The 9,491-nt window shown below is 43.4% G+C and overlaps 1 protein-coding gene across 1 annotated transcript in view; it reads right to left on the minus strand.

Moving 5' to 3' along the window:
• Window positions 1–5,414, minus strand: part of htra1b (HtrA serine peptidase 1b) — a 73,956-nt gene extending 68,542 nt beyond the window's left edge. Inside the window, exon 1 of the mRNA XM_072239485.1 lies at window positions 4,726–5,414. Within this exon, the coding sequence (XP_072095586.1) occupies window positions 4,726–5,158 (433 nt within the window). The 5' untranslated portion in view covers window positions 5,159–5,414. The remainder of the gene's footprint in view (window positions 1–4,725) is intronic.
• Between the last annotated feature and the right edge of the window lie 4,077 nt (window positions 5,415–9,491).

Consider the following 9,491-nt stretch of genomic DNA (forward strand, 5'->3'; position numbering starts at 1 on the left):
GTAGAGGAGAAAATGCTGGTCTTATTTTAAACATTAAAATATAGTATTTGCTAGTATCATAATATGCATTTAAAATTATTTTTGCCACTGATTACTTTTTTTTTTTAAATTACTCAAGTACAATTTGATGCCTCCTAAAAGGTGTATTTAGAAACACTGAAGGTATCTGATGGCCAATAGGATTGCAGTTTAGGAGATAAAGGGCACACACACATACCCTGTACTGCTCATGGCTCCAGCAGCTCACATTTGATCTTGACCTTTTTTGCTACTTGCATGGAGTTTGTAATGGCGTTTCCATAGTAATCACATAGGTTTCCACCAGATGTATCAGTTTCCCAAAGATGTGCTGGTTGATAGATCTCTACCAAGGTAGGTGGGAGGTGCCCCTTCCCTCCACTAGCCTGCAAGTCACCCCTTGGGCAAGGTGTAGCACTGGATCAGGGTCACCTGAAGCCATGGGAGTAGGTGGTGGATGGTCAAATGAGCAGCTGGTGCATGTCACAAATCCTGGTTATGCGACCACTGACACCAGGAAGACAATCTCGAAAGAGTATTGCTGATGGCTGGGGCCACCCGCCTTGTAAAGACGCTGCCCAGGAGGCAGCGGCAAACCACTTCTGTAGAAACATTTGCCAAGAGCAATCATGGAAAAGACCATGATCGCCAATGACATTCGACATGGCACATAACTGAACTGCCCCAAGTTTAAGTGGGTAGTAGGGGAATAAGTGAAGAGGTCAGTGGGTACATGAGATAAAATAAGTAACAAGGAAATAGTCATAGTGATACTTTATTGATCCCGGGGAAATTCATTTTCGTTACAGTTGCACCATAAATAATAGTAATAGAACCATAAATAGTTAAATAGTAGTATGTAAATTATGAAATAAGTCCAGGACCAGCCTATTGGCTCAGGCTGTCTGACCCTCCAACGGAGGAGTTGTAAAGTTTGATGGCCACAGGCAGGAATGACTTCCTATGACGCTCAGTGCTGCATCTCGGTGGAATGAGTGTCTGGCTGATTGTACTCCTGTGCCCACCCAGTACATTATGTAGTGGATAGGAGACATTGTCCAAGATGGCATGCAACTTGGACAGCATCCTCTTTTCAGACACCACCGTCAGAGAGTCCAGTTCCATCCCCACAACATCACTGGCCTTACGAATGAGTTTGTTGATTCTGTTGGTGTCTGCTACCCTCAGCCTGCTGCTCCAGCACACAACAGCAAACATGATAGCACTGGCCACCACAGACTCATAGAACATCCTCAGCATCGTCCGGCAGATGTTAAAGGACCTCAGTCTCCTCGGGAAATAGAGACAGCTCTGACCCTTCTTGTAGACAGCCTCAGTGTTCTTTGACCAGTCCAGTTTATTGTCAATTCGTATCCCCAGGTAATTGTAATCCTCCACCATGTCCACACTGACCCCCTGGATGGAAACAGGGGTCACCGGTACCTTCGCTCTCCTCAGGTCTACCACCAGCTCCTTAGTCTTTCTCACAGTCAGCCGCAGATAATTCTGCTCACACCATGTGACAAAGTTTCCTACCTTAGCCCTGTACTCAGCCTCATCTCCCTTGCTGAAGCATCCAACTATGGCAGAGTCATCCGAAAACTTCTGAAGATGACAAGACTCTGTGCAGTAGTTGAAGTCCGAGGTGTAAATGGTGAAGAGAAAGGGAGACAAGACAGTCCCCTTTGGAGCCCCAGTGCTGCTGATCACTCTGTCGGACACACAGTGTTGCAAGCACACGACACATACAGTGGTCCTCCAGTCAGGTAATCAAGAATCCATGAGACCAGGGAAGCATCCACCTGCATCACTGTCAGCTTCTCCCCAGCAGAGCAGAGTGGGGGGGGGGGGGAGGGAATGAGACTGATAGGATTGGTCCAAGATCCAGTACTGATTTAATGGGCCAAATGGTTTCCTTTATATCATAACAGAATATGAAATGACAATGAAAGCATGGGTTCTGGATCAAAGACAAGCAGCAATGTTTCCCTGGTATTTTATGAGATCATCACCCACTATTGGCATATATCCCAGGTAACTTATCTACCTGGAGACACAAAAGACTGCTGATTCTGGAATCTGGAGCAAAAAAAAATAGAAGAGCTCAGTGAATCAGGCAGTATCTTGGAGGGAAATGGACAGGCAGCAGTTTGCGTCGTGACAATTCATCTGTCAACTGTCTACTTTCCTCCACAGATGCCACCTGGCTCACTGAGTTCCTCCAGAAACTTACTTTTTCATTGATTTACCCATGTGTGGGGTCGCAGGAGCACTTACCAACTATGCAGTGGGTTACTATGGGCTTCCTTCTTTTTGGACAGACGACATAAGCACATACCCCAAAGAGTGATGAAACCTTCAAGATAAGTAAATGAAATACCTAATTTATGATTTTGATCAGAACGTGCAGATAAAAGGCCTCACTGTCAGCGCAAGAAACTTCCAATTATGAGATTCTTCAATCCAATTAGATGATTATCATAAAAAGCAGTGTAGAAATGAATGCCAAGAATCTCCTGCCACAACACACCCTGTTCAGATAATATTTAGATTTTATGGACAGTGTTTTCCCAGAATTTCTTCACAATCCATCAAATCAGGCAACTGAACTTGTGTTATTTTAATGTATACTTTGCCAGAGCTTAAGTACAAAGAATACATAAATGGTATCAGAATACATATATGTGACCACATACAACCCCAAGATTCATTTTTCTGTGAGCATATTCAGCAAATCTAGAAAATTGTAAAGATAACAGGAACAATGAAAGATCAACCAGAAGACAGCAAACTGTGCAGATGCAAATATAAATAAATAAATAAATAACAAGGACATGAAATAACAAGTTAAAAAGTCCTTAAAGTGAGAACATTGGCTGTGGGAACATCTCAATGGACGGGCAAGTGAACGTAGTTATCCCCTTTTGATCGAGTGCCTGATGGTTGACGGGTAGTAGCCAAGTAAAGAATCTGGAGAGATAGTCAATAGGTGATAGTTAAATAGCGCCAAGCTTCAGTTCACAACTTCATATTGTAAAAATAACAGGCCACAACTGAATACTTGCTTTCAGTTAAACTTATCTGCACAATACACCTTAATAATTTATACCTCAATAATTTTGGGCTATCCACGTACAGCTCTGATTTTAAAACTCCTGATATCAATTAGTCCATCACGTGCAGAAGATCGGCTACTCACTCGATTCTACTGAAACCATTAGAATGAAAATTTAGACACAAGTACATCTAATGTCCAGGACAGGAAAATGGCCACTTGATCCGACTCTGAGCAATGGGTGTTGTGTTATTGTGCTTTTCTTTGTAGCCTAAGGTTAATGCACATTAATTAGTACAAAAGTGCTGAGTTTCGGGGGCGAGTTCATTTACTGGAGCTAACTTCAGGAATTAAATTTGTTTAATCCCTGCAGTACACATCCCTTGGTTGTTCAGACTGAAGACAAACAAAAACATCCTGTTTTAATGGCAGTTTCTTCCCCCGGGCCACTGGCCTTCCGAGCTCCCTGCCGCATCATATTCGAAACGGTTAATCTGTTCCGTACCTTCAATATGTAATATTAATGCACTTTCCGTTGTTATTTATGTGTGATTCACCTTCATAAGTTATCGTGTGTTATGTATACTACTGTGTTTTACACCCTGGTTCAGAGAAAGGTTGCCTCGTTTCTATATACAAGCAACACACACAAAATGCTGGAGGAACTCAGCAGGCCAGGCAGCATCTGTGGAAAAATGTACAGTCGTGATGGCTATATACGTTATATATATCGATATAGTTAAATGACAATAAACTTGACTTGACTTGAATAAAAGGTTATACTTGGAGACAAATTCTCAAGACTCACACCACCAAGTTCAAGAACAGTCATTACCCTGCTCCCATCAAGTCCTTAAACCAGAGGGGATAAATTCACTCGCCCCATCACCAAACTGTTCCCACAATTTATGGATTAACTTTCAAGGAATATTCATCTTATGTTCGAGTTATTTATTATTTCCTTTTTGTATCTGCACAGATCGTTCTCTTTTGCACATTGGTTGAACTGGTTGAACATTGGGTGCGGTCTTTCATTGATTTTATTATGGCGATTGGATTTATCCAATATGCCCGCAAGAAAACGAATCTGGGGTTTTTATATAACACACAAAGTTGCTGGTGAACGCAGCAGACCAGGCAGCATCTCCAGGAAGAGGTACAGTCGACGTTTCGGGCCGAGACCCTTCGTCAGGACATGGTAGCATATGCATACATGGATAATAAATTTACTTTGTATTTTGAACCTTCATTCACACTTCGGGATAAATTGGCTTTATTTTCTAAACAAGAGCAAAAAGTGTCAGAGGTCTACATTTGAAACAGCCACGTTCTATGCACACTAACACAGAAAACTTAAAGCCTACCAAATACACAGTGCATATCTACTTATAACTCAATGTTATGAAATCGTGTATGCATAAAATATCAGGATGCAGCATACCCTGACTCGTGCATTCTCCATTGGTATCTACAAATTCGCCATCGTAATCTCCATTGGTGGAACTGATCATCGCCGATAGCAAAGTACACAATAAAAGGTCATGCATTCCTTGTTAAGACATGATCAAGCAGATATAGAGACATGCTATTATACTTATATATACTTATTATTCTAACTGCTCATAAGGGGGACCAACCAGTCCATCGCTTACCCAGTCCGCAGGCTCCCCTCTGGATAAAGATGACAGGCGGCTGGTTGAAGCTCTGCGCCCGGCGGCTCACCGCCTTCAGATGGCAGACGTTGCGGTAGGTGCTGCCGTCGCTGCCGCACACCGGCTCGCTGCTAGCACAGACGCAGACCCCCTTGATCCTCCTCTTTCCCATGTGGGCGGGCGGCGGCACCGAGCACTTGAGCCCCTCGCCGCAGCCGGCCTCGTCCGTCCGGCCGCCGCACGACTCGCCCTCGCCGGCGGCGCAGAGCGGGCAGCAGCCGCACGAGTCCATCACCTGTCCCGACCAGCACTCGGAAGGCAGCTCGGGACACCGGGAGATGTCGCACGTCCGATCACAGCGGGCGGAGCGCCTGGTAATCCTGCTGTCCGCCAGCAGCCAGCAGGCAACCGATACTGCCCACAACAGCATCATCTCCAACCAGCGCCAACGCTGCCAAGTGCATTAAAGAATTTCCTGCTAATTAATAGCGTTAGCACGACTTCCCCGAAGCTACTCATAAAATTAAACACCCTCCTCAAACGCTCGTGGGTTTGCGAGTGCAGAAAGAGAGGTACCTTAACCTGCGGAAACAAATTGTCTCCAACCCAGAGAAAGTACCGCTCGCTTTATTCCGAGGACCAGTTTCACTAGGACGACAGGACTTGCTGACTGGGTGAAACCCGCCTGCCGTCACACAAGCGCAGCTGCCTGCAACCATTGGGTAGGTAACTCGAGCGAGCTCTCCGCCCCACCCACTGACCCGCCTCTTCGCGAGTTTGCCCGACTTCCTGGTGCATGGAGAATGCGGCTGTCGCAGGATTACACCGAAAAAAAATGTGAATCCAACAGCCACGTTAAATAAGTGCATTCATCTCCGCTTCGACTGCAACACCTCCTGGTCTGTGCATCTTCTGTCATACTTGCTCAAAGTTAACGGTGTGATGATTTGCGAATTACAAAGTTTTTCCGGAATGATTGTACTCGACGGATAGATTGAATCTGAATTCATAGTCATCTCCTCTTATTTAGTTCCAGTGTACGCGAGGAGTTACAATTCAATCTTGGAAGGAACGCAAATCCGGCGGAAACAAGAGTTAGCACATTTCCATTCACTAAATGCTGCTTAGTCAATAGTATTCAAATATAATTGTCATTTGGCATGATTCCAGCGTTATTTAGTCAGCGAAAACCCTAAGCAACGAAGCTATTAAGTAAAATGATTATTAGTATTTTTATTTGTATAATTAATCGTTTAAAATTTGTTTGAAGTGCTTCCAAGGCTATTGCCGGTTTAACTCTGCCAGTCAATGATCTGGCTCTGTGGTGCTAATGGTTCTAAACAGTATGTTTTCATTAGGACAAGGATAAACTTTTCCTTCTGAGGCACACTCTCCACAATATTCCGTCCTGTTAGCAGTTAATAAATCGTAAACAAAGCATGTAAGAACAGTGAGCTCGGATTCATATTTTTATTTAATCCACTGGAGTTCTTTGAGTACGTGACTGGCAGAAGAGGGATTTCAATCAGGCCGGCTCCACTAGGTCATAGCCCCAATAAAGTAGGTGTAATCGCGATCCAGAGTGGAAGTCTCAGCTTGATTGTGTGAGTTTCCTTCCACATGGCAAAGATGAGCAGGTTGGTACGTTCCTAGTGGTACCTAATTGATGGGAATGTGGGGAGAATAAACTGGGATTGGGTTCCTGACAATTCAGGCGGAACTAGTGAGCTAAAGGCCCCATTTCTATGCAATCTGACTAGAGAAGCTAAGTGAGCAAATACAGCAGATGAAATATAATGTGGAAAAGGTGACATCATCCCCTTTGGTGCACCAAAGAAAAATGCTGAATACACACAAAATGCTAGTGAACGCAGCAGGCCAGGCAGCATCTCTAGGAAGAGGTGCAGTCAACATTTCAGGCCAAGACCCTTTGTCAGGACTAACTGAAAGAAGAGATAGTAAGAGATTTGAAAGTGGGAGGGGGAGGGGGAGATCCGAAATGATAGAAGAAGACAGGAGGGAGAGGGATGGAGCCAACAGTTGGACAATTGATTGGCAAAAGGGATATGAGAGGATCATGGGACAGGAGGCCTAGGGGGAAACAAAGGGAGAGGGGAGCACCAGAGGAAGGTGGAGAGCAGGCAAGGAGTAATTGTGAGAGGGACAGAGAGAGAAAAAAATTATCCTCCCCCGTCTCCTGCCTTGCATCCTTTTTGCCAATCAACTTTCCAGTTCTTAGCTCCATCCCTCCCCCTCCTGTCTTCTCCTATCATTTAAGATCTCCCCCTCCCCCTCCCACTTTCAAATCTCTTACTATCTGTTCTCTCAGTTAGTCCTGACGAAGGGTCCCGGCCCAAAACGTCGACTGTACCTCTTCCTATAGATGCTGCCTGGCCTGCTGCGTTCACCAGCATTTTGTATGTGTTGCTTGAATTTCCAGCACCTGCAGATTTCCTCGTGTTTGTGTTAAAATGCTGAATACCTTGGTTATAAATATGTTATGCTGGTAATCGTGGATATTGGAAAGGACCCCTTGTTCATAAGTCATTGAATATCTGCAGGTTAGCTAGGAGGAAAGGAAACTGAAAATTGGCCTTGCAGCAATTAGATAGGTCCCTGGTGAAATCACAGATCAGAATCAGGTTTAATATCAATGGCACATATCGTGACATTTGTTGTTATGTAGTAGAGGTACATTGCAATACATGTTAAAAACTGAATTACAGTAACTTTTTTAAAGGTTAATAAGTAGTGCAAAAAAGTAGTAATGTAGTGTTCATGGGTTCAATGTCCACTCAGAAATCTGATGGCGGGGGGGAGAAGCTGTTCCTGAATCATTCACTGTGAGCCTTCAGGCTCCTGTACCACCTCCCTGATGGTAGCAATGAGAAGAGGGCATGACCTGGGTGATGGGGTCCTTAATGATGGACGCTGCCTTTTTGAGGCATTGCTCCTTGAAGATGTCCTGGATGTTGGGGAAGCGAGTGCCCAGGCTGAAGCTGACTGACTTTACAACTTCCTGCAGCTTATTTCGATCCTGTGCAGTGCCCCCACTCCCATACCAGACAGTGAGGCAGCCAGTTAGAATGCTCTCCACAGTACAACTGTGTAAATTTGAGTCGGGAGTCTGGGTATCGTAAAATAATGCAGTTAAACTATAATTCCACACATAATGTCTGAGCTACTTTCCTACAAAAGAAACTTATTCCTGCAGTCAACTCTGCTCTTAAATTCAACGCTTCAGCTAATAAACAGCAAAACATACATGGCTTTTTAAACATGGTCTCAGCTGACTTAATATCTGCAGATTTGAGGGTGACAAAGGGAACCTTGGTATTTCAGAGAGAAAGGGAAATGATTACAGGAGACTACCAGCCTGCTAATTTGTTGGAAGAGTGCTAGAATCTATGAAAAAATGATATCAAGATACTTAGAAAATAATGTGAGTGAGTTGAATCAACATGGATTTAGAAATGTTCAACCAGCCAACTGGAAATCTCAATACATGTATCTAGCAGAGTCACTGAAGGACGCCACGTAGATTTGGGATCTAAAGGCTTATGAAAAAGTCATATAAAAGGTTGGTGAACAAGTTGAGAACACATGGAACACTAATAATTGAGAGTTGCTTAACCCTAACCATTAGGAATAAATGGGTCCAACTCAGGTGGAAGGCTGTGACTAGCGGGACTAGTGCTCAAAGTTCCAACTATTCATAATCTATGGGGACCTTGTGACTGAGAAGATTAAATCAGAGTTTGCTGTGGACATGAATGTGAGTTGTCCTGAGGATGGAAAAAGGCCTCAAAGGGCAAAAAGTGTGAGTTGTATGAGGAAGCAACTATATTTTTCTTAAATGGTGAAATATTGGGAAATGATTAAAGCTAACATGCATCAACATTGGCTTCCAAATTCAATCCCACTGAAGTACAGAAAATTTGTTCCACATCATTTCTCAGATTTAAATCCAGCAATGCCTCCTTTCTCACTGGGCAAACACACTGATTAAGAACCACTTTAGAATTTCTCCCTTTTTCTCACTCTCAACATTCACTTTTCCCCATCTATATTTAGGAGAAGTGACATCCCTAATACTATCCTTCTTGCATATTCCTACAATTAGTCTGCGAACTTCCTTCTGTACCTCCTTTCCTGTGCCTGACAGAAAATAAAGCAGTGACTCCCCCATGCCTCCATGCACCCCATGTTCCTTTGATTATATTTTCTCCTGGTTTCCACCTCCCTGTACCTGCAAATTATTTTAAATACATTCAGGGTACCAATTAAGCTTTGCAGAAGGAAGATCTTTAGTTGAGGTGCAACTTGGCCATTTTTTATACATTCCAGTGTCCCAGAACTATGAAAATCCCTTTCCTACACCATTTCCAACCACATACGAACATACTTTTATCTTCCTGCTCCTATACTTCCAGCACATCTACCTGGAGAATCATTAACAATCCAAGGAACCAAAAACATTTGTCTCTTAAAACTGATAAATTTTATGAACACTGGGTTGCACATTAACCAATACTTCAGTTATCTGATGAAATAATACTTTGCCCAAGTTTTGCCAGTATCAAAAATCAGTAATCAAGAAAGCTGTACTCAATTCTATTTCTATACTAGTTAATAAACAGTGTTGCTCGTGTTATTTTGCAGGCAATCATATTTGCATTTATTTCCGTGTAATTATATCTTTAGTGCGGCAGGGTGGAGTTACATCTCTACCAAAGGAGGTGTAAGGTGCTCCTTCCCTCCAATCA

This window comes from Mobula birostris, chromosome 21 (assembly GCF_030028105.1).
Source record: "Mobula birostris isolate sMobBir1 chromosome 21, sMobBir1.hap1, whole genome shotgun sequence".
Classification (NCBI taxonomy): domain Eukaryota; kingdom Metazoa; phylum Chordata; class Chondrichthyes; order Myliobatiformes; family Myliobatidae; genus Mobula; species Mobula birostris.